The 26,489-nt window shown below is 36.1% G+C and overlaps 1 protein-coding gene across 1 annotated transcript in view; it reads right to left on the bottom strand.

The window, feature by feature from the left end:
• The window catches only part of SEMA3D (semaphorin 3D), a 227,712-nt gene that overhangs the window by 148,925 nt on the left and 52,298 nt on the right, over positions 1-26,489 (bottom strand). Inside the window, exon 2 of the mRNA XM_007530229.3 lies at positions 9,006-9,196. Coding sequence (XP_007530291.1) covers positions 9,006-9,156 — 151 coding nt within the window. The 5' untranslated portion in view covers positions 9,157-9,196. The remainder of the gene's footprint in view (positions 1-9,005; positions 9,197-26,489) is intronic.

Below are 26,489 nucleotides of genomic sequence, written 5' to 3'. Positions count from 1 at the left end.
AAAGAGATAGAAAGAGTTGGTTCTTTTATGAAATTCGACGGTCAGCCTTTGCTTCCTTTCTCAGCACAGCCATGTTTATTACAACTTTGGGATGTCTGTCCTCTTCCTCTTCCTCTTCACCATTTCTACCTTTAAAAATTTCTCCACTCAAATGTGATAACAAAATACAAAATGATCATAGACGTACAGCCCAGGTTAATTGAGGTACTAGGCCTTCTGACCCTCAGAACTGCCCCTAGCAATATTGTAGGTTTCTTACTCTTCCTATGAAAAAGAGACTCTGAGTGGTAAAAGTGCACATGAGTGAGGGTCTGGCTCCAAAGAGAGCAAAAAAAGAGAATATTAAGCACAAAATACCAACAAAAGTATAGGTGTAGGGACAGTGAAATAGGTCACTTGGATAGTGTGCTACTTTGCCATGTGAACCAAGTTCAAGCCTGGCTACTAATTCATTTAAGGAAGCTTTGGTGCTATGGTCTTTCATACATACATATATATATATATCTCCCCCTAGGTAAGAAGTCCAATCCATTGTCTTCTGCACATGGAACTTAAAAATAATTCAAATTCTAATTTGATCTTTTACAATGAAATGTTGGAAATCATTCTGTTCATTGAGTCTAAGAGTTTGTCTGTCAATAAGAAAACAGATGGTATCACATAGGTAAATATAAATTAAAAAAAACTATTATGCTAATAGATGTTTTTTTTCTTGCCAGGACAGGAAGTAGAATAAGAATGTGGCAATTTTCCACTGTCATTTACCTTCTGCACCCATGCTTTTAAAGCATAGGTTTATTCTTATTTGGTTAGATTTCAATAGTAAATGTTTCATGTAATTCATTACCTGTGGGGATTTACAAATTATAATTATGATTCTTTTAAATTATTTGAATAAAAATTAGTCATTTTAGGATTCTCAAATATCTTGCTATAATATCTGTTATCTGTCAAAATGGTAGCATCATAAAGTCCAACTATATTTCCAGAAGAAGAACACATAATCGAAAAACCTTCATCAAGAACAGTTAGGAGGATCCTTGGAGAGGAAAGTGATTCTCCTTTGAAATTATTTTCATACCTTACCTTCAAAGTAATAAGAATTTTGCCCTTTTCAGTTATCATGAGATATTTAAAATCAAAATGTCAGGTCTTGAATATGAATTGCTTTTCAATCAAAGTGCATAAACTTTAGTTTAAAAAATTTCAGGAAATCATACCTTAATTATGATCTACTACTGAGTCTAAATACCAAGACAAATATGGCCAAGACAAATCACTTCTCAAATAAGAATTAGGAATTACAAGAATAACTTAGAAGCTAATGAAATCATGATTCCAAAAGGACGGAGTCATCTGACATGGACCTGCATTTGGAAAATAAAAGAACAGCAATTATGGGCTCACACACCCACCCTTTTTCTAACCCTTGCCTTTACAAATAATAAATAACAATAAAAACAAATGAGTCTTTGTTTCAGAAGGAACCTTTAGGAGGGCATAATCCTGAAGATGGGTGAAGCTTTCCTGCTGCAAATGGGGACTAGGAGTTTAAACCCAGGTCCTTATAACTTAACCTGGTTAAGTACAGGCATTACCATACTTAAATACTCTGGCTCAAGTCTCCACTCCACACCTGCAGGGGGATGCTTCACAGTGGTGAAGGTCTGCAGATGTCTCTCTATCTCCCTTTCCTCTCTCAATCCCTATGTGTCCTATCTTATAAAAATAGAAAAGGAAAAACAACAAAAAAACACCTCCAGGAACAGTGGATTCATAGTGCTGACACCAAGCCCCAAAGATAACCCTCATGGCAATTAAGTAAAAATAGGGGGCCAGGCAGCAGTACAGCAGGTTAAGCACACATGGTGCAAAGGACAGGCTTAAGGATCCTGGTCTGAGCCCTGGCTCCCCACCTGCAGGGAGTGAAGCAGGTCTACAGGTGTCTTATCTTTCTCTCCCCCTTTCTGTCTCCCCCTTCTCTCTCGATTTCTCTCTGTCCTATCCAACAACAATGACAGCAGTAACAACAATAACAGTAACAACAATGATAAACAACAAGGGCAGCAAAAGAGGGGAAAATAGCCTCCAGGAGGAGTATATTCATAGTGCAGGCACCGAGCCCCACTGATAACCCTGGAGGCAAAAAGTAAAAAAAAAAAAAAGTAGGAATGGAAAAGAATATTATTTAAGGGTCTGTAAGTATATACAAGCTGTAACACTGTGTCACGCTGAAAACATTCTTCCTTGAACATATGTTTGTATCTTTTTAACCTTTTTCCATCCAGCCAGTAGTTGACACTAGTAATGACACAGTTATAATCAACAAGTCATTTTCTCAAGCCTTAAGTTCTAAAAGAATCCCATTACTGGACCACTCCAAAATGGAGCCTTATCAAATTTTTAATATATTATATATCATCGATTATTCATCTCATAGATTTTTCAATTAGTGTAAAACCTGCTATTGTTTATGTTTTAAAGAATTCTTACCCCAATTTCTTCTTTTTATTATTTATTTATTTATTTATTTATTTTTATTATTGAATAGAAACAGAAAGAAATGAGAAGGGTGGGGAAGACAGAGGAAAGAAAAGAGACTGAGAGATACCTGTAGCCCAGCATCACCAGTCCTGAAGCTTTTTCGCTTCAGGTGGGGACCAGGAGCTTGAACTCCGGTCCTTGTGCACTGTAATGCTTAACCAGGTGCTCCACTGCCTGGCCCCAAACCTGCTGTTATTTAAATTGAACACCCCCCCTTTTTTAAAAATCACATTCTTTACCACTATCAAGTGGGTTAGTTTCCTTCCTGGTATCTTAAAAGTGCACGTTCAGTGTTGTTGGTTTATTATCATTCTTTAAGATAACAAGTTTGGTTTTTTTTAAATAAAAACACAAAAAATGAATATACAGTTTAATTCTGTTTTGCAAGTCTTGAGAGATTGTTATAAGAAAACATAACATATATAATGTGCACATGTATATAATATACATATTATAAGGGTAAAAGATTAATGATTCAAAAGCCAATTAAATATAAAATAGAAGAAAAAAGGAAAAAGAAAGGCTAAGAGAATATGAAAAATAATAAGATAAAAATAGCTTCACCTTAGCAGTTGGATCTTGGTTATATTGGCTAATTTTCTTCTTTTCCTGAAGATTTTGTCTGCACTTATTTATTTTTTTTTAATTAGCTAGATTATTTATCTCATCTCCTGGAATTTTTCAGATGAACATAACAGATACTAATGATTCCTGGTTATAGAAACCCTTAAAATATGATTTCCTTCATAATAATTATGAGACATAAATATTTACACTGTTTCATGATTAAAATAAGTTTTCACTCAAAAGTTACTTTTACTATATCTGCTGTATAATCTATATACATTATATGAAGTTATATTATCAGAGTATATATATATATATGTATAATATATATGTATATGTGTATATACCCTGACCTATATATGAAGGTGACTACATATATATGTATATATATATGACAAAATCCAGAGAGCATTCTGATATACAAAGTTTCTTACTTATTACTGAAAAACAGATTTAGCTTGCATAAATCTGCAAGAATTCAAAATATGAATCTGAAAGGAAATCTCTTTACACAACAATAGAACCAAACAAGCTACTGTGGATTTGAAGGTTCAAAGCTAAGTCTTTATCAAAGAGCATTCTTTGGATAAAATGGTTATTATATTTCTGTTGGGCCTTTAAAGCAATCCCTCAAAATAATCTCACAGCTGTTTGAAGTGGTTATCTACTGGTTCTAGTTGTTTGTCTGGTCAGCACATAAGGAAACATGAATTTCTTCTCTTTCTTGTGGAATGGAAGGAGAAAAAAAGCAGATGTTCTTACTATAAAATATTATTTTATTTGAATTTTTATAATTTTTCTTATAGGAAACATTCCTTAATGCAACCTACATATTTTTATGGTATTCTTTTCTTTCTCTTCCTTCCTTTCTTTCAAATCCACTGCTCCTTGTGGTCTTTTTTTTTTTTTTTTCCTAATTTTTTAGTTAAGACAGATATAAATTGAGAGAGAATGAGGAGATAGAGAGAGATGAAAAGACAGATACCTGCAGACCTGCTTCACCACTTGTGAAGCATCCCTATGCAGGTGGAGAATGGGGGCTTGAACCTGGGCCCATGAACTTAATGAACTTAAGGGGAAGAGCTGTCTCCCGCTCCCCAGACTTTACCTTTCCAAAATGATTTTTTTTTTCAGATAGAGAGATACAGAGTGAAAAGACAAAGCACCAAAGCTTCTTCCTTCAATGTACCCTGGGTCAGACTTGACACTTGTTTTGTACATGGCAAAATGGCATACTGTCTAAGTCATTTTGTCCACCATGTGGTATTTCTAGAGAAGCATGTTAATGCATTAAGATTTACTGACTTACTTGAAAAACAAAAAAAGAAGAAGGTGAGAACATCATTCCAGAATATGTGAGGTTTGAGCTTAAATCAAGGGCTTCACTCATAATGGTCTGTACTCAGTATACTGAGCTACCTCCCATGGTCAATTATTATTATTATTATTTTTACTTAGTGGTATTCTTTTCCTTTTGTGAGGGAGAGGGATCCTTTCTTTTTTTATTAGATAGGACAGGCAGGAATTGAGAGAAGAGGCTGGAGACAGAGAGAGTAAAAGATTGACATCTACAGACCTGACTCACTGCTTCTGGTGAGTGAGGGTTCAAATCCAGGCCTTTGTGCATGATAACATGTGTACTAAAAAAGGGTATCACACTGGTCCCTTGTCACTTATCTTTTTAAGCAAGATTATTATTATTATTATTTTTATTTTGGCCGATTCCTTCAACATCACATTTGGTCAGTGCCCAAGCCTGAACTTTTAGACTTCTCTAATTTTCCAAAGTAACAAGTGATACTAACTGATCTTATTTCACTAGAGTCAAAAGAGAAAAATAGAAATTACCAAGTGGTAAAAGGAGAATGAGTGATGGTGCACCTGGTTAAATGCACATAGGACTATACACAAGGACCTACTCAAGGATCAAGGTTCCAGCCTCTACTCCCCACCTGCAGCGGGACACTACATGAGTGGTGAAGCAGGTCTTCAGGTGCCTATCTGTCTCTCCCTCTTCTCACCTCAATTTATCTCCATCCTATCAAATAAAATAGAAGAAAAGAAAAAGGAAAATTGGCTGCCAGAACCAGTGGATTCATAGTGCCAGCACTGAGCCAAAGAAGCAATAAACCAGGAGGCAAAATAAAATAAAATAAAAAGACAGAAAGAAAAGAAAAAGAGAGCGCAGAAGAGATTACCAAGGGACCAAGGAGTAGTGTGGCTACCATCTCAGAAAGAAGAACTTGATAAACAAGCAATTTTCTTCACCCTCACTTCAAATAAAGAACAATTTTTCTGTCAAGCTTTGTTTACACAGAATAAGGCAACCTTAAATACAAAATAACATGTTAGGACTTAAACTATTTTCCATCTAAACTCTCAGATGTGGTACAGAAGAGGCTTATGGAGAAACTTGAAATTTTTGGAAACAGATGGTAAATGCAGACTTCAGTGTGCTTAACTGAGGATTCTCAAAGAAACATTTCATATACTTTAAAATGAAGAGTGCTTCAGGAGGCAGGTGGTGATAGTCCTGGTTGAGTGCATGTGTTACTGTGTGCAAGGATGCAGGTTCAAGCCCTCTGTCTCTATCTGAAGATGAAAGCTGCATGAGAGCGAAGCAATGTTGCAGGTACATTTAATTGTCTCTCCCTATCTCCCCCTTCTCTTTGAATTTCTCTATTTCCTATCAAATACAACAACAACAACAACAAAACTAAAAAGAAGAACGAACCATTAAGACTGTCAGAAATTCACAAACAAAAATGACATTTTTTTTCCTCCAGGGTTATTCCATTTTTCCCCATTTTGTTGTGCTTGTTGTCGTTATTGTTGCCACTGATGTTGTTGCTGAATAGTACATCGAGAAATCGAGAAAGGAGGGGGAGAGAAAGACAAACACCTGCAGACCTGCTTCACCGCTTTTGAAGCGACCCCCCTGCAGGTAGGGAGCCAGGTGCTCGAACCAGGTTCCTTGAGCCGGTCCTTGTGTGCTTTGTGCCACATGTGTTTAACCTTCTGCACTACTGGATGACCCTCCCTACAAAGATGATAGTTCTATTGTTAACTTGCAACCTGTAAATAATAATGTAAATAGTAATCATGGGGAGCTAGCAGAAGAGAGAAAAATGAAAAGGACGGAGGGAGAAGAAAGACTGTTTTTTGCTTGTGTGTATTTGTTTGTGTGTCTATGAAAGTGAGTCAGGAGATTTCCACAATGCCTACACTTCATTCAATCTTTGTTACCATTTTCCAGGCTATGATACGTAGGTAATCTACATGCATGTGAAAAACTGAAGAAAAAAAAAAAAGAATATGACACTTACAAGTTGGGCGGTAGTGCAGCAGGTTAAGCACAGGTGGCACAAAGTGCAAGGACCCACGTAAGGATCCTGGTTTGAGCCCCCAGCTCCCCACCTGCAGGTGAGATACTTTACAAGCAGTGAAGTAGGTCTGCAGGTGTCTTTCTCTCCCCCTCTTTCTCTTCCCCCTCCTCTCTCCATTTCTCTCTGTCCTATCCAACAACAAGGGTATCATTAGCAACTATACCAATAAAAACAACAAAGGGCAACAACAGGAAATAAACAACATAAACACATTTTTTTTAAATGTGACACTGAAATGTATACAGAATATAAGAACCACCCAAAGACTATTTTTTGTTGCTTTTAAACAAGAACTTATGCCAGGTATTCATTTATGTCAATGGGAGGTAAAGAGAGACAACAGAATAACATAAAGAATAAAGAAGTTTGAGTCCCCTATTTTCCTCACATTTAAGATATTAGTGAAGTCAAGGGTATATCATAGAAAACAGGACACGAAGATGACGACTTGCAAGCAGCAGCTGGCATAAGCTCCAACAAGCAGCAGCTTGTGACCTGGGATTCTCTGGACAGGGTTCCAGATGCTAGCATGATGCCAACCATACTTCCCCACCAATGTGTCCTAGAGCTCTGATTCCCCAGAGCCCTGCCCCGCTAGGGAAAGAGAGAGGCAGGCAGGGAGTATGGATCGACCTGTCAATGCCCATGTTCAGTGGAGAAGCAATTACAGAAGCCAGACCTTTCACCTTCTGCATCCCACAATGACCTTAGGTCCATATTCCCAGAGGGTTAAATATTAGGAAAGCTATGGTGGGAATTGTGTGGAGCTGTAAGTCTCTTATCCTATGGTTTAGTCAATGTTTCCTTTTTATAAATAAAAATTTTAAAAAAACAGGACACATATTTTGACATGGTATTTATCATTAGCTATAGATAATACACACAAGGCACATATGTACATATACTTACATATAGAGAGAGACACAAAAGATAATTAAACACAAGATGATTAAATAAAGCTTAGATTTCTCCGTTTTCTTACATGGGCTAAATGTCATTATTATTTTAAAATTTTTATTCATTTATTTCTTGTTTATTTCTTATTTATTTTTCATTTACCAGAACACTGCTCAGCTCTGGCTAGTGATGGTGTGGTGGATTGGGGATCTCTGAGCCTCAGGCATGAGATGCAAAACCATTATGCTATCTTTCCCACCCACATTTTAAATCCTTTACCTTAACAGACTTTTTAAAGAGCCTGGGCCTTGAGCATGTGTAATTTCATTTCCACCAGGTTGTCTTATTTATTTATTTATTTATTTATTTATTTATTTATTTATTCAAACTAAGAAAAAGGTATACTAACAGTACCAGAACTTCCTTTGGTGCTAAATACCAAGTCTTGGACCTGTCCTATATTCATGCTAAGGCACATACTCTATCTGGAGAGATATCTCTTAAACCACAGATTTCAATTCTTAATTTTTTAAATCTTTACTTATTTGATAGAGACAGTCAGAAATTGAAAGGAAAGGGGAGACACAGACAAATGGAGACAGAGTGACACCTGCAGCACTGCTTCACCACTTGTGAAGCTTTCCCCTTGCAGATGGGGATCGGGGGCTCAAATCCGGGTCCTTGCACACTATAACACGTGCACTCAACCGCTCAACCAGGTGTGCCACCAGCCGCCCCCCAGATTTCAATTCTTAAGTGACTTGATCATCTCTATATCTTAAAACTTTCCATAGCCTTGTCTTAGTTTAATAATTAAACATGTATAGGCTTGACAACATAAAGTTAGTCCAGTTATTAAAATTTTGAGTATATAATACTATACTTAAAAAGTCCCCTCTAGGATAAAACTAGTCATAACTGTATGGGATTAGCTTGTATTCTTAGACAGAGGCAGAACGGGAGAGACAGAAATAGAAGGGAGACACCATAATATTGCTGCTCGATAATTCATGAAGTTTTCCTGGTATGGAACTTCCATTTCCATATGTACCATGGTGTGGTAGCCAGGGAGTTCAAACCTAGACTCTTGCACAGACTGAAGTGTGCAATTTACTGGGTGAGCTATCTAGTTCTCCCTGACTGATTTTTCAAAATACAAAACTGATTGCAATTTTCAGACCAGAATGACCTCTTGTGGGAACCTTGAGATAGCTTACTAGGTAGAGCCCTTCTGCATGTTGCAATGCAGAAGGCCCTGGTCCCAGCTTCAGGGAGGAAACTTCCTAAATATTGAAGCAATGCTGCAGGTCTCTTTTCTCCCCTTCTCTCCTCTCAAATTCTGTCTCTATCCAAAATAATAATAATAAATAAAATATCAAAGACAAAAATTCATCTTGCTAATCAATAGCAGATCTTTGTAAACAGTGGGTTTGAACAGATGAGCATAAACTACTACAGCATTTATTTTTCACACAGAAATACTAATTTGGCTGTGTATTCCACAGTAATATGTTTATTAAATGAGATCCACGCAATAAACCTGTAAATGAAGTTATTATACATCTTAATAAGAAATATAGTCATCAAAAGGCTACCTGAAAAAATATTTACCTTTATAGGTTAGCCTGAGTCGTGGAATATTTTCCTTAGATGTTCCAATGACAGGGAAAAACACCATGGTCATGCTCAAGACCATCACAGCATGAAAAAGGTGAAAATCCTGGTCTCTGGGCTTCAGTCTCTCATCTTTACAATCATTCATGATGAAAATAATGTTCTTTATCAAGTAGTGTCTGTTTAACCTAAAATGCAAAAATAATTGTTAATATAAAGACTTACAATTTTCCTATACTTATTAAATTATTACTTAATGAGGTATAAACAAACAAAAAAAAGAAACAATTGCTCCTTCTCTGTTGTTTTGCTCTTACAGAAAAATTGTTGATGGAGAAATGAATCAGAGATGAGTAATAGAATTCAGAGCTGGGCTTACATAGATTTACAGATGAGTGCCTAAGTGCAAATTCAATAATTTATGCTAATTAGCATAGCTTTTCCTGCTAATTTTATTTCAGTTGCAGATTTCTATGACTCAATGAGTTATTTGATTGGGTCAGAATACTGGTAGAAGCCCACTCATATAACTCCCAAAAGAAATGTTCCTTAAGCTGTCATTTTGAGGATGTTTTTAGTACCTCTGCCTTAAAAAGATATTTTAAACGTCTCCTTAAAATTGGGCAGATTTGATACGATCAATTCAGAACCACTACTATAGATTTTAGGGCAAGGGCTATGCAATTTTATCTGTATCTTACATAGTATTACATACAAGTCAGTACTGTATAAAATTACAAATTAAAATAAGAGGTTTAATAAAAGGTAGACAATCACGTAGGTTCTTGAAAATAAGCTGCCTTGGTCCATTTTGTTAAGACATGGAGTAAAGTGAATCTCTCATATTTCAAACTAAGCTCAATAATTATGATGCCCAATAATATTCATTGAGTACCAGAAAAGTACATGTGACAGATAGTTTTAAAAAAAAAAGTGTCTTTATTTTACAGAACTAGGATCTAATGTGTGCATGACTTCACTACTCCTGGGCCAGACTTAAGAAAGAAAGAAAGAGAGAAAGAAAGAAAGAAAGAAAGAAAGAAAGAAAGAAAGAAAGAAAGAAAGAAAGAAAGAAGGAAAGAGGAGGGAAGAAAGAAAGGGGAAAGAGTGAAGGAGAGAAAGAAAGAAAAGGAAGGAAGGAAGGAAGGAAGGAAGGAAGGAAGGAAGGAAGGAAGGAAGGAAGGAAGGGAGGGAACAACATCTGAGCTTCCTCCAGTGTCATGGTGCTGTTGTGTGATGCTAGGGCTTGAACCTAGGCTGAGAGCACAGCAAACCATGTGTTATTATCCAGTGAGTAAATAAGTTTTTTTTCTTTTTTAATATTTAATAAGTATCAAAACCTGTGTGCAGGTGCTCTGGATGCAGGGGAGCAGAGTTTCATTCACATTTAAGGTTGAGAAATACATTTTATCACACTATGAACAGAGAAAAGAATGTTTTTTTTAATTTTTCTTTGTACTGATTTACAAAATTACAAAATAACAGGGGTACAGTTCCTCACTGTTCCCGCCTTTTGTGTCCCTATTCCCTCCACTTGTAACTGCAGTGGTTCTTCCAAGGTCACATCACAGAGATCGGTTGACTGTTATTCCTCTATCTATCTATCTCTTTTTTTTTTTTCTTGGCTCACTTTTTCTATGGTCCTGCCTTATCTTCCATCTTAAATCATACCTACACCTATTTTACTTTTGAATGTTCATTCTTTTTTCCTCTTCTTTCCTAGGTCCTAATGAAATTGGGTTTCAGAGCCCTCTAGTCATCTTCTAATATGTTTCCCCGTCTTGGAATAAGGACAAAAATTCTTTTGGCTAGATTTTAACTAAAGACATTTTTTTCCACTATACTAAGTACACCACCACCCAGCCTAATAATAATAATAATTATTATTATTATTATATATTCTATTTGTCCATCCTACTTATATTCTTCTCTAAAAACATTTCGTTATATTCAAATGACTAAAGTATCAGCTAATAACTCCAAAAGGATTTCTATGGAATACTATGGAAGACAACTTAAAGGAGTATCATACAGAATTGAGCAAGCAAGTCATGAAGGACATAGAATGGAAAAGAAAGTACTAGAAAGCAATGCTATCAATTTCTTTTTTTTTTCATTTCCTGAAAAGCCAGAAGCATGATAAATTTGGTGTAACTGCAATGATGAAGCATAATCCAATAAAAATAGTGAGAGAGAATACTGGAGACCTAACTCTGAAGTATGCCACATGCATGTGTGATACCTGATGTCACCACTTAAACATTGCTAATATTCTATAGAGCTGGAATTTTCACTCATTTGATTTTCAATTGTCCTTTATCCACATGTTAACAGTACATAATATCTGAACATAGCAGATACACAATCTTGACATACACATATGCATTCTTTCATGTACGCATCCATACCCTTTGAAAAAATGTAAAAGGTGGGGCCAGGTGGTGGTGCACCTGGTTTAATGCACCTGTTATAATGTTCAAAGACCTGAGTTGAAGCCCCTACTCCCCACCTGCAGGGGGAAAGCTTCACGAATGGTAAAGCATGGCTGCAGGTGTCTCTCTCCTTTATTTTCCCCTTCCCCTCAAATTCCGGCTGTCACTATCCAATAAATAAAGATAATTTTTAAAAAGAAAGAAAAATGTAAAAAGTAAATAGAATGTACAGATTAAATTTATCCACTGTTAAGTTTTGTTTCCCTGAGCTTCTGGATCTGTAACTACTACTTTTTCAATGTTTATGTACATAAGCAAAAGAGAGGGTGCTTTCCATGTGTGTGTCTTATTAGCAACAATGACTTCAGAACAGGACATTTACGGGGAATTAATGGCCAGTTGGGGTTAATGATCCTTGGCCAGTATTGAGATCTTTACTCCTCCAACTGGTCATTAATCGCTAAGACATGCCCTGCACCTCTAACACCGTAAGTTAAGAAGATTGATGTTTGGTTTTCAGTGAACAGCAGTCATACTGTTTCTTGTAACTGAACTCATTAATATTGATAATAAGTTAAAAATCAAAGCACTACTTTCCTTGCTATGATGGTATCCTGATAAGTGCCTACATGTGCTGAAACACATATTAATGGTGGGGTACAAAAGAAAACAGAAAGTCCTGATCCTGTTGCAGTTATTTTTCACTTTAAATATTTTTCTACTATAAAACAATCTCCATAATCTGCTGCTCCTACTACCAATTAATTTTCTTCCCAACAATCCTTTGAATTTAATTCTTAGTTTTTTAATTGAAATAATTTATGGGTCAAATGACTTTCCAAGAACCTCTTTACTAACCTATTGATATTTTGCTATCTTCCAGGGCTGTGTTTGTATATGTGTGTGTACTACTTTTGTGCACATACTTGTATGTGTGTCCTGCATCTGGGAAAAATCATAGAAAGAAGTAGGTGTGATTTAACCCAAAGTGGGTGGATTTAGTGAATTGCATAGGTTATACTGCAAGCTACTGTCTGTAATAAACTCGACCTGGAGCCAATTAGCTGCATGTAATCTATTCCAGATGTTCACTTGGACAAATAGCACTCCTGGGGATCTTCAGATGTGGAGCCAATAGGGAGTGCTCTGATTATGAGAGATTTTTACACACTGTTCCACTAAATCAGAAATCCAAATGCATAATCTAATACTCAGAAAGGCCTTGTGCCATTACCCAGAGGAATACAAAGACTTGAGGTCTTACTGTCAGTAGATGGACAGTAACTCATTAAAACTTTTACCTAAAGAGCAAGAAATATAAAAATGTATATGTAAACATTACTTGTTTGATTCATTTATACATTTGTTTGAAAAGTCATTAAAATAAGATAATACATAGTGGTGCTAAATATTCTATGTACAAGACAAATATGTAGGCATATTTAATTAAATAATCAGATTTCACATGAATATTTCCACTGAAAATTAATTCTCATGTTTATGTGGGATTATTGAATAGTTTAAGTAGAGAGAATAGAATTCTTGCTATTTTAATTTGCAGAGAGATTTTTTTTTTATTCCTTCATACCTTTGTAGTAGACCTAATTCATGAGAATATTTTTATCCACTTTAGGAGACATGAAGAACTAGGACTATATATGAATTAAGAGTATAAATGTATGATCTGTATAAATCTATATCCTATAGTGGAGACACATACCTACCATGCTGAGGATCCAGCTCAAAGCCCCTGTTCCCCACCTGCAGGAGGAAGTTTCATGAGCAGAGCTACAAATGTTTCTCCCTCTCTCTCCTCTCTATTTTTCTCTGTCTCTGTGAGGAGGCAACTGCAGGGGATGGAATGGAAGGTGATTAATTTTTGTAGTGTATAGAGCTCAACAGAAAATAATGTCATAAGTGACATTTCAGAATATGTATGTGAAACCTGTTACCTTCAATACTGTGGGCTTAATTTTTTTCTGAACATAAAGGTAAAAATGAAACAATATTTACATTACAAAAGGCCTTAAAGAAATGCTGTGTCTCTAAGGTCCAAAAAAAAAAAAAAAGCTCAAATAGTTTATATATTTATGAAAAAATAGTAATTACCTATTTGCATGGTTAGAAAAAGTACAAAGAGAGGCTGCCTGATGATCTGCTTGGTATAGCACACATATTACCACATACAGGATCTGATTTAAGTTCCCAAACCTCACCTATGAGGGGGAAACTTGGAAAGTGAAGTGATACTATAGGTATCTATCCTTCCATCTCTCTAATATGCTATTAAAAAAAAAACAGAAAGAAAAAGAAAGCGAGGAAGATAAGGAAAGAAGGAAGGAAGAAAAGAAGGAAGGAAGAAGGAAGAAGGAAGGAAGGAAAGACAGAAGGAAGGAAAGAAGGAAGGACGGAAGGCAGGAAGGCAGGCAGGCAGGCAGAAAAAAAAAACACTGGGAACAGTGTCTTTGTGTAGGTAGAGAGCTCCAGCAATTGGCCTGGTGGCAAACAGAAAAAAAAAAAAATATATATATATATATACAGCCAACTTAATCACATCTTAAACTGACTTATTCACAAGTAGAAGGTTCAAGATATTTCTTTCATATACTCTAAAGAACTATTTAATCCATATAGCTTTTCATTCAATTTACTCTTCCACAGGCCTATTGCTCACTTAAGAATGTGAATTGCTTCCAGTGCTACTCATTTAAATCATATCGTCTAATTTATCAAGAAAAGGAAGATAATTAAATGTTGAAATAAATAACATCTCCCTAGTAAATCTTAAAATCAAAATAAAGACTGATGAATACATATATCTTAGCAAAGATTCTCACTTACATTGGTAAGATTAAAAGGATTATAATTCTTTTCATCTCTATAACACCAGAGGCATTAGATCCAAAGGAAAAAATAGAAAATTCAAAGAATTTTGTACATTATGTAAAACTGAATAATATAGTATATTGAATGTTATATTCAAAATATATTAATAGCATAGTTAAAAGTCAATGCATTCCTTGTGTTGGATCTTACTACATACGATAGTTTTAATTTTTATGCAACCATTCATTTAATCTAGTACACTATTTTCTATTCCTACCTTTCTCTTATATCTTAAATATATTTAATTTACTAATAACAATAATTATTAAGCTCTTTGCATTGTACTGTCTTTAAAAAACTTACTTCACCCAATTAATGATAAAAATAAATAACTTTACATATTTTATTTTATTATTTTTTTAAGATTTTATTTATTTACTAATGAGAAATATAGGAAGAGCGAGAGAGAGAGACCCAGACATCATCCTAGTACATGTGCTGCCAGGGATTGAACCCAGGACCTCATGCTTTATCCACTGAGCTACCTCCTGGACCACTATAGATATTTCATTTTCTACACATTTCTCTAACATAATCTGTATGTATTAGATTTTTCATTTATATCAATTTTATTGAGAAATAATTCACACATGTCCTAAACTTAAGATACACAACATGATTACATATTTTAAATTATTGTGAAATAACTACCATAGTAGATTCACTTAACTGCCACTTTTACATATACATATAATAAACAGAAAACAATGGTTCATTGCTAAGATCAGTGCCTGCATGACAAATCCACCATTCCTGGAAGCTTTTAAAACTTTTTATTTAATTTTTTTTAATGTAGAACAGATAAAATTTGAGAGCAGAAGGAGATAGAAAGGAGATAGAGGAGAGTCGGGCAGTAGTGTTGCTGGTTAAGCGCACATGGCGCAAAGCACAAGGGCCAGCATAATGATCCAGGTTGGAGCTCCTGGCTCCCCACCTGCAGGGGTGCCGCCTCACAGGCCTTGAAGCAGTTCTGTAGGTGTCTTTCTCCCCTCCTCTTTGTCTTCCCCACCACTCTCCGTTTCTCTCTGCCCTATCCAATAACGACAACAACATGATTAACTACAACAATAAAACAAGGGCAACAAAAGGGAATAAATAAATATTTTAAAAAAGGTTAAAAAAAAAAAAAGGAGATAGACACCTGAAGTACTTAATTCACTGCTCTGGAAGCTCCCCTCCCTGAAGATGGGGAACAGAGGCTTGAATCTAGTCTGTTAAATGAGGAAAGATAGTTTTATACTTAATCCAAGTTACTAACTTGTTTTATGTACCTGCATACAAAAAAAAAAAATCTTACTTTAAAATATAATTCTAAGACCTGTAAAATAGCTCACCTGGTAGGATGCCTGTTCTTCCTTGCATACAACCAAGGTTTAAGCACTACATGAGAAAAGTATAGCAGCAGGGGAAACTTTAGTGCTGTGGTGTCTCCTGTCTCTGTCTCTGCCTGTCTGAAAACAGTGACCCAGAGTTGTCAAATTACACACGCATGAGTCCCAGGAGACGACATCACAATTATGAGTCCATAGTTATTTCAGAAACACTATTAGATGTACTAGGTATGAAACACGGAAGCACGATTTTTTTTTTTAATTTTTTATTTAAGAAAGGATTAGTGAACAAAAGCATAAGGTAGGAGGGGTACAACTCCACACAATTCCCAACACCCAATCCCCATAACCCACCCCCTCCCATGGTAGCTTTCCCATTCTCTATCCCTCTGGGAGCATGGACCCAGGGTCGTTGAGGGTTGCAGAAGGTAGAAGGTCTGGCTTCTGTAATTGCTTCCCCGGAAGCACGATTTTTAAAAAGCTCATGAGCATCAATATTTTTACCTATGGCCTTTTAATAAAGAGGAGTAGCTTCTAAGCTCACACATTTGTATCTGAAAAGTAACTTGTAACCGCCCTGCTTGTGAACAATAATGCCTGTATGGAGAACAGACTGGATGCTGTTTTATGGAGTGAGGTTGAAAAAGCCCTAGAGATTTGAACTTGTCAGGCAACACCATACTTCTCAACACCCTCTGATCTTCTTGTGTAAACATATTTTGCCTCTTTAGTTTTTCTCTATTGAAGCCATATGCTGAATATCTGGCTATTCAATTTCCCTACCACTTCTATAACCATCCTTATCTAGTTCCCCATCTCTAAGTATCAGTTTCTATTTTCTTCTTTTAAATTGAAACATAACTGACACATCATATTGTGTAAATTTAATATCAGTTCGTAAATTGTATCTAATCCCATCTTTATATTCCTAACTATATCTGAAAAAAAAAACAACTAGATGTAACTGGTCATCCCAAATCTTACTATCTTAATGATAATCCCTATAAGAGGGATTCCTGATTTGAACACATGGCTACAGATGAAAATTTCTTCTTTTTTTCTTTTTAACTATATTTCCCTTTCAGAGACAATGTGTCCACTTCCTCTATATAAACACTGACACTGACTCAAAATAAAACCATAACTGAGGTCTAAATTTCACAATACAGAATCCATCTTACCTAACCCTTCAAAATCCTCAATAATTAAATTGTTTAATTTTTATTAGGCGTCCAGACAGTGGCACATTGGGTTACTGCACATAGTATTTTTTATCATGTTTTACAGCATTTGAGATAAAATTATTGAATTGCTGAACCTATCTCTGTTGTCTTGTCATGCTTGCAGAAGAGTTGTGTAAATGGTATAACATCCAACTTTCATTCCACAATGTGACATAGTCTAAAGAGAGCTTAGATTCTAAGGATGTTATGGTTTGGGCTGTAATACCTGTTTTGTTATTTATTTATTTATTTTAATTTTTTTTCTGGTTTGGCAAGGTGTGGTAACCAAGCCTCTCTTTATTGAAAATGTCTTATTCTGCTCACAGCAGATTCTTTACTTCAATTATAACTCTTTTTACAATTGTGCAGGGGCTGGGGAGACAACATAGTGGTTCTGCAAAAAGACTTTAATGCCAGAGGCTTGGAGGTTCCAAGGTCAATCCTCAGCAGCACAATTAAGTCCCAGCTGAGCATGTCTGTACTTACTTAAAAAAAAAAATTATAAAAAAGAAACATTGGCAAAACCATAGGATAAGAGGGGTACAGCTTCGCACAACTATTTGAAGTGTCCCCCCCCCTCCAGGGTTATTGCTGGGGCTTTGTGCCTGCACTACAAATCCCACTGCTCCTGGAAGCCATTTTTCATTTTTATTGGATAGCATAGAGAGAATTTGAGAGAAGAGGGAAGCTAGGGGGGAGAGAAAGTCAGATACCTGCCAAGTGGAGAGCCAAGGACTCAAACCAGGATCCTTCCACCAGTCCTTCCACTTTATATTTTGTGCGCTTAACCCGGTGAGCCACAGCCCAGCCACCCTTATTTTTTTATTTATCATCTTTTTTTGAGAGAGAATTTAATTCTCTGAATATAGCTTCCACAGTCTATGAAACAGGATTATTAGCTTTTATCAAAAATCTTTATACTTTACGTTGTCTGACACATAGCTAGTGCTTAAAACATGTTATTTTAAACTCTTCCATTTTCACATGGGCTGAGATAGAAATTATTTTTCCAAAGATACTAAAGAAATAAAACTTAAAAGGAGGTCTGGAAACTCCAATGTTGCTCCTTCATGGTTACAAAGGAGTTTGTGTAACTGGCATGATAACTGCCAAGCTTCATTCCATAATATACATTTTCCAATACACAAGCAGATAAGATTAAAATTCCAGTAATAATACATTAGTTTCTCTAAGCTTCAATTTGTATAGATGTATGCACTGCCAAAATGAAATTCTACCCAAAAAATGCAATCAATTATTTTATTGGATATAGAAATTGCTAGAAAACAAAGGGAGAGTGAACAATGAATGTTTTTAATTTAGAATGTTCAACTTGATCTTACTAAATATGTTCAAAGAAAAATCTTGGAGGCCTTAAAACTGATATTAGTCCTTATGAACAATTTTGACAGTAAGCCAATTTAAAGATACTTCTGAAGATTTAGTTACATATTGTAGGAGACAATGAGTTTATACACACATGCAAAATTAATTTTAGTTATATAAATGCTTTAGTTTTCAAAATGTTTAAAACAATGAATTATTATAATCCAGTAAAATCATAGTTATAAAAATCATTCCAAATAGTATTTAACCATTCCCTGAATATCTGTGGACGTTGAGGTTTTTGTCTATTAGTTTATTTCTTTTCTTTCATTCTTTCCTTTTTTTTTTTTTTAACCATAACACTGCTCTACTTTGGCTTATGGTTGTGTTGGGGATTGAACCTAGAACTTGGTTCACTGGTCCCTGAATATTCCTTTTAAGTTACATAAATAAAAGAATAATCAATCACAATCACCACTGTATCCTCAAAGCTTAACACAGAGTCATGAAATGTGAAAACAACCTAAATTTTGGAGTCGAGTTGGTTTGGGTATGAATTCTAGTTTTACCAGTTTCTGGATAAGATCTGTTATCATCTCTGGTGGTGGGAATTGTATGGAATTGTACCCCTTTTATCCTATGATCTTGTGTGTCATAATTCAATCAATAAAATTTTTTTTAAAAAGATTGACTATCATGCCCCTAAGTAGGTGTAGTCTGTCAGTGAATGTTGCCTGTACTGATAATTTGAAAGTGAGCTTTTCAGTAATTAATGAAATTCTGCTGAATTTTATTTTCACTTATCTCTCTCTGTGTGCCTCTGTGTGTGTGTGTGTGTGTGTGTGTATGTGTGTGTGTACTTTAGTGTGATTCTTTAGCATCACCTTTATACTTTCTTTTTATTAATAAATAAAATGAATCTTAAAAACTTCAATTGATGTCATACTTAGATTGGAAAGGAATAAGGATAAAGAAAGGATCCTCAAGGCTGCAAGAGAAAAACAAAGAGTCACCTACAAAGGAAAACCCATAAGATTAGCAGCAGACTTCTCCATACAAACACTACAGGCCAGAAGAGAATGGCAAGATATCTATCGAGTGCTCAATGAGAAAGGCTTTCAGTCAAGAATACTATATCCTGCTAGATTGTCATTCAGACTAGATGGAAGCATCAAAACCTTCTCAGACAAGCAACAGTTGAAGGAAGCAACCATCACCAAGCCTGCCTTGAAAGAAGTTCTGAAAGGTTTCCTATAAACAACCAGACCACCACAAATAGAACATATATCAAAACACTCTAAAACTCTACAAGAATGGCGTTAAAATATCTTCAATCTTTGATATCAATAAATGTGAATGGCCTGAATTCACCTATTAAAAGACACAGAGTAGGAAGATGGATCAGAAAACACAACCCAACAATATGTTGTCTACAGGAAACTCACCTAACGCAACAAGACAAACACAGACTTAAAGTGAAAGGATGGAAAACTATCATTCAAGCCAATGGCCCACAAAAAAGGGCAGGAACAGCTATTCTCATATCTGACATGATAGACTTTAAAATAGATAAGATTAAAAAAGATAGGAATGGACACTACTTAATGCTCAGAGGATCAGTCAATCAAGAGGACTTAACAATTATTAATATCTATGCACCCAATGAGAAACCATCTAAATACATCAAACTTCTACTGAAAGAGCTACAGCAATATATTAACAGTAACACAATCATAGTAGGGGACTTCAACACCCCACTCTCTCAACTTGACAGATCATCCAGGAAGAAAATCAGTAAAGACATAAGGGAGCTAAATGAAGAGATAGATAAACTAGAACTATTGGACATTTTCAGAGTCATTCATCCCAAGAAACTGGAATACACATTTTACTAAAATCCACATGGATCATTCTCAAGGATAGACCATATGTTAGGCCACAAAGACAGCATCAGCCTATTCAAGAGCACTGAAATCATCAAAAGCATCTTCTCAGACCACAGTGGAATTAAACTAACACTTAACAATCAACAAAAGATTAGTAACAGTGCCAAAATGTGGAAGCTCAACAGCACACTTCTTAACAACTTCTGGGTCAAAGAGGAAATCAAGGAAGAAATCAAAATGTTTCGAGAGTTCAATGAAAATGAAGACACAAGCTATCAAAATATTTGGGACACAGCTAAAGCAGTCCTAAGAGGGAAGTTCATAGCTATACAAGCACACATTAGGAAACAAGAAAAGGCACAAATAAACAGCCTGATTGCACATCTTAAAGACCTAGAAGAAGAACAACAAAGGAACCCTAAAGCAACCAGAAGGACAGAAATTACTAAAGTTAGGGCAGAAATAAATAACATTGAGAATAGGAAAACCATACAAAAGATCAACGAAAGTAAATGTTGGTTCTTCGAAAGAGTAAACAAAATCGACAAACCTTTAGCCAGACTCACAAAACAAAAAAGGGAGAAGACCCAAATAAATCGGATAGTAAATGAAAGAGGAGATATCACAACAGACACTGCAGAAATTCAACATATCATGCGAGGCTTCTATGAACAACTATATGCCACCAAGTTAGAGAACCTGGAAGAAATGAATGATTTCCTAGATACCTACCAACTTCCAAAACTAAGTAAAGAGGAAGTAGAAAATATGAACAGGCCCATCACAGCTAATGAAATTGAAACAGTTATCAAAAATCTTCCCAAAAATAAAAGTCCTGGACCAGATGGTTTTACAAATGAATTCTACAAAACTTTCAAAGAAGAACTAATACCTCTACTTTTAAAAGTCTTCCAGAAGATTGAAGACACTGGAATACTCCCTTCCAGCTTCTATGAAGCCAACATCACCCTGATACCAAAAGCAGACAGGGACACAACCAAAAAAGAAAACTACAGACCAATATCTCTGATGAACATAGATGCGAAAATATTGAACAAAATTCTAGATACAGCAGTATATCAAAAAAATTGTTCATCATGACCAAGTGGGGTTTATCCCAGGCATGCAAGGTTGGTTTAATATACATAAATCAATCAATGTGATCCACCACATCAACAAAAGCAAGACCAAAAACCACATGGTCATATCAATAGATGCAGAGAAAGCCTTTGACAAAATACAACATCCCTTTATGATCAAAACACTACAAAAAATAGGAATAGATGGAAAATTCCTGAAGATAGTGGAGTCTATATATAGCAAACCTATAGCCAACATCATACTCAATGGTGAAAAACTGGAAGCATTTCCACTCAGATCAGGTACTAGACAGGGCTGCCCACTATCACCATTACTATTCAACATAGTGTTGGAAGTTCTTGCCATAGCAATCAGGCAGGAGCAAGGAATTAAAGGAATACAGATTGGAAGAGAAGAAGTCAAACTCTCCTTATTTGCAGATGACATGATAGTATACATGGAAAAACCTAAGGAATCTAGCAAGAAGCTTTTGGAAATCATCAGGCAATACAGTAATGTGTCAGGCTATAAAATTAACATTCAAAAGTCAGTGGCATTCCTCTATGCAAACACTAAGTTAGAAGAAATTGAAATCCAGAAATCAGTTCCTTTTTCTATAGCAACAAAAACAATAAAATATCTAGGAATAAACCTAACCAAAGAAGTGAAAGACTTGTATACTGAAAATTATGAGTCACTACTCAAAGAAATTGAAAAAGACACAAAGAAGTGGAAAGATATTCCATGCTCATGGGTTGGAAGAATTAACATCATCAAAATGAATATATTACCCAGAGCCATCTACAAATTTAATGCTATCCCCATCAAGATCCCAAGCACATTTTTTAGGAGAATAGAACAAATGCTACAAATGTTTATCTGGAACCAGAAAAGACCTAGAATTGCCAAAACAATCTTGAGAAAAAAGAACAGAACCGGAGGCATCACACTGCCAGATCTCAAACTATATTATAGGGCCATTGTCATCAAAACTGCTTGGTACTGGAACATGAACAGACACACTGACCAGTGGAATAGAACTGAGAGCCCAGAAATGAGGCCCCACACGTATGGACATCTAATCTTTGACAAAGGGGCCCAGACTATTATATGGGGGAAGCAGAGTCTCTTCAACAAATGGTGTTGGAAACAATGGGTTGAAACATGCAGAAGAATGAAGCTGAATCACTGTATTTCACCAAATACAAAAGTAAATTCCAAGTGGATCAAGGACTTGGATGTTAGACCAGAAACTATCAGATACTTAGAGGAAAATATTGGAAGAACTTTTTTCCACATAAATTTTAAAGACATTTTCAATGAAACGAATCCAATTACAAGGAAGACTAAGGCAAATATAAACCTATGGGACTACATCAAATTAAAAAGCTTCTTCACAGCAAAAGAAACCACTACCCAAATCAAGAGACCCCTCACAGAATGGGAGAAGATCTTTACATGCCATACATCAGATAAGAGTTTAATAACCAACATATATAAAGAGCTTACCAGACTCAACAACAAGACAACAAATAACCCCATCCAAAAATGGGGGGAGGAATTGGACAGAATATTCACCACAGAAGAGATCCAAAAGGCCGAGAAACACATGAAAAAATGCTACAAGTCTCTGATTGTCAGAGAAATGCAAATCAAGACAACAATGAGATATCACTTCACTCCTGTGAGAATGTCACACATCAGAAAAGGTAACAGCAGCAAATGCTGGAGAGGGTGTGGGGTCAAAGGAACCCTCCTGCACTGCTGGTAGGAATGTCAATTGGTCCAACCTCTGTGGAGAACAGTCTGGAGAACTCTCAGAAGGCTAGAAATGGACCTACCCTATGACCCTGCAATTCCCCTCCTAGGGATATATCCTAAGGAACCCAATACATCCATCCAAAAAGATCTGTGTACACATATGTTCTTGGCAGCACAATTTGTAATAGCCAAAACCTGGAAGCAACCCAGGTGTCCAACAACAGATGAGTGGCTGAGCAAGTTGTGGTATATATACACAATGGAATACTACTCAGCTGTAAAAAAAGGTGACTTCACCGTTTTCAGCCGATCTTGGATGGACCTTGAAAAAATCATGTTGAGTGAAATAAGTCAGAAACAGAAGGATGAATATGGGATGATCTCACTCTCAGGCTGAAGTTGAAAAACAAGATTAGAAAAGAAAACACAAGTCGAACCTGAAATGGAATTGGAGTATTACACCAAAGTAAAAGACTCTGGGGTGGGTGGGTGGGTGGGGAGAATACAGGTCCATGAAAAATGATGAATGAAATAGTGGGGGTTGTATTACTAAATGGGAATCTGGGGAATGTTATGCATGTTAAAAAAAAAAAAAAGAAGTAGAAACGCAAAGCAGAAATTGACTGAGTTTGGAGTATGGCACCAAAGTAAGAAAGCAGAAGTATACTAGAGTTTGCAGTGAGTACCTCCCTAATACTTCCTCTCCACTTTTCCAAGCTTTGGGTCCATGATTGCTCAACAATTTGTTTGGCTTTGTATGTTAACTCTCTTTTCAGTCACCAGGTTCCAGGTGTCATCAGGATGCCGGCCAGACTTCCCTGGATTGAAGACACCACCAATGTGTCCTGGAGCTCAGCTTCCCCAGAGACCCACCCTACTAGGGAAAGAGAGAGGCAGACTGGGAGTATGGAGCGACCAGTCAACGCCCATGTTCAGCGAGGAAGCAATTACAGAAGCCAGACCTTCTACCTTCTGCAACCCTCAATGACCCTGGGTCCATGCTCCCAGAGGGATAGAGAATGGGAAAGCTATCGGGGGAGGGGGTGGGATATGGAGATTGGGTGGTGGGAATTGTGTGGAGTTGTACCCCTCCTACCCTATTGTTTTGTTAATTAATCCTTTCTTTAATAAAAACAAACAAACAAACAAACAAACTTCAATTGACAGAAAGGCAAAAAAAGTCAGTTTTAGAAAGTTTGCTTTCAGATTTATTTTCTTTTTATCAAATAGAGAAGTAAATACAAAATATACTTACCAAACAGAAGACAAAGAAATATCTGTTCTTTACCAAAGTTGCCATCATTGTTAGTGATGTCTTTTAATATTACCCATGTTATTTTATCTTTGGGTTTTTTTTTTTTTCTACTTTACTCTCGGGCCACTAATGGAGCCCAAAGTGCTTTGACTTTATCCCTGGACTATTAAAATTGATATCATGGACTCTCCCCATAGACTTCAATCCTGGGAGTGCCCGGTGTTTCCAGATTTGTTTTCTTAAAGTGTTTGCTTTCATAATACCATCTCTAATTTAAAATATAAACTCCCTCGCATGGCAAGGCAGTTTCTTCCTTATATAAATTACTTTCTTTCTCTGTTCTCCAATGTGCACTCCCTGTTCCTGTCAGGATGGTAATGAACACATGCCATCCAAGTCATGCTTATTTCCATCTCTCCATGTATGATGCTCTGCCCTCCCAGAGTAAATCTCATCTAAAAAGCATTTCTGGACAAACTCCAGATCAAAACATTCACCTACCATCAGGATCACTACAGTACATTTATTCCTACCACATTCACTTACAGTCATATTATCTTGTATAGTACTGGATAGTGTGCACCTCTAATCTTGGCAAAAAAAAATACTAGATAACTCTAAAGCACACATACACACACACACACACACACACACACATTCTCTCTCTCTCTCTAGCAAATTAGTCCAAGGAATCTGACTAGGCTCAAAGTCAAAACAAAAAAAAAAAGTTCTCATTAGATAAGAAATCAACCAATTATATTAGAAGGAATGAATCTTAGGTACAAAGCTATATTCCTGTTTACCCTCTTAGCATTCTTCATTCTTCTTAGTAGCAACCATAACTGACATCCTGTGTGTGTGTGCATAATAATTAAATAATCTTAAATAGAAAACGTAATGTTATAAACATACATTTGACCATCATTTCGAAGAAAGAGGTTTTCATTATGAATTTCCAACATTAATTAGAGTCCTGGGTCTTCTTCTAGCAAGATTTCACTGCTTTAGATAATTCTTTTCATCAGATAAAGAGGGGGAGATAACAGAACATCTTCACAATACCCCGTGTAGTGCTGGGACTCAAGTCTTAATCTTAAACATGATAATGCAGACACCTAACTGAGTGAGCTATGTTGCAGCCCCAAGAAGTTAAATTTTTGGTGGCACACCAAGGTAAGTGCACATAGTATTATACCCAAGGACTGGAGAAAGGACCCGGGTTTGACCTCCTTCTCCCCACCTGCAGCAGAGACATTTTCATGAATTGGTGAAGAAAGTCTGCAGGTGTGTCTATCTTTCTTTCTCCCTCTTTAACTCCCCTAAACCTCTTAATTTCTCTCTGTCCTGTGCAATAAAATGGTGGGGGGGGGGGAGAGAAAATGCTCTCCAGGAGTGGTGGATTCATAGTGCTGGCAGCAAGCCCCAGCAATAACCCTGGAGGCAAGTAAAAAAAAAGAAAAAAGAATAGTACGTTTTGTTGCAAAGAAAGCAGGCAACAGGGGAAGGAAAATAAAAAGGAAATCGTGGAATCATAAAATGTGAGGGACAATATGAAAGAATATTTTCTACTGTAATGCTGTTGGTTTAAAATTCATTCAATCACTATTTATAGACCTTTTAAAATATGACAAAACTCCTCTTTGTGTTAAACATAAAACATAAGACTAAAAAAGATCATTTCCCCCACCCAAAGGAGCTTATTTTCTATAAGCATGAGTACAACAGAGCAATAAATACTGAGAACTAATTACTGCACAAATCATGAAAAATGTGTTGGGAAAAGAAGACATGATGCTGCTGGCTAAGGTCTGCAAATTTAAAGATGCTGTTTAGGAAAGACTTCAATGAAAAGTTAAATTTGAGTAACGATCTGGCGAAGATGAAAGTTTTGTGGCTAAAACATCAGAATTTTGTTCTAGAGGTAGAAAAACAAACAAACAGTGATGGTCAGACTTACATTTGTTCTAAAGATGGAGCTATTAGCATTCACTGAAAAGCTGGATATGGGTTATGAAGAATGATCTAGAGAAAGTTAGCTGCAAGATCAAGTTGGGGGGGATTTGCATATATTAACTATACCTGCTGTGTATCTATCTAGCAACATTGAGAAGACAGCTTGATTAAAGTCAGAATGCAAATTTATGGAGCAGGGAAAGAAGCACAGCTTTGGTACACTTGATGATTATAAGCATGCAGATAGCATTTATGAAATGAGATTGCCAAGGATAGAGCTGTAGGTAGAAAAGAGAATAGGTACAAACTCTGGTTCCTGGAACATTGCATTGTTCTAAACTCTGGGTG

Source organism: Erinaceus europaeus, chromosome 8 (genome assembly GCF_950295315.1).
Source record: "Erinaceus europaeus chromosome 8, mEriEur2.1, whole genome shotgun sequence".
NCBI lineage: Eukaryota > Metazoa > Chordata > Mammalia > Eulipotyphla > Erinaceidae > Erinaceus > Erinaceus europaeus.
Note: the sequence above shows the minus strand (reverse complement) of the source record. Positions and strands in the feature narration are given on the sequence as shown.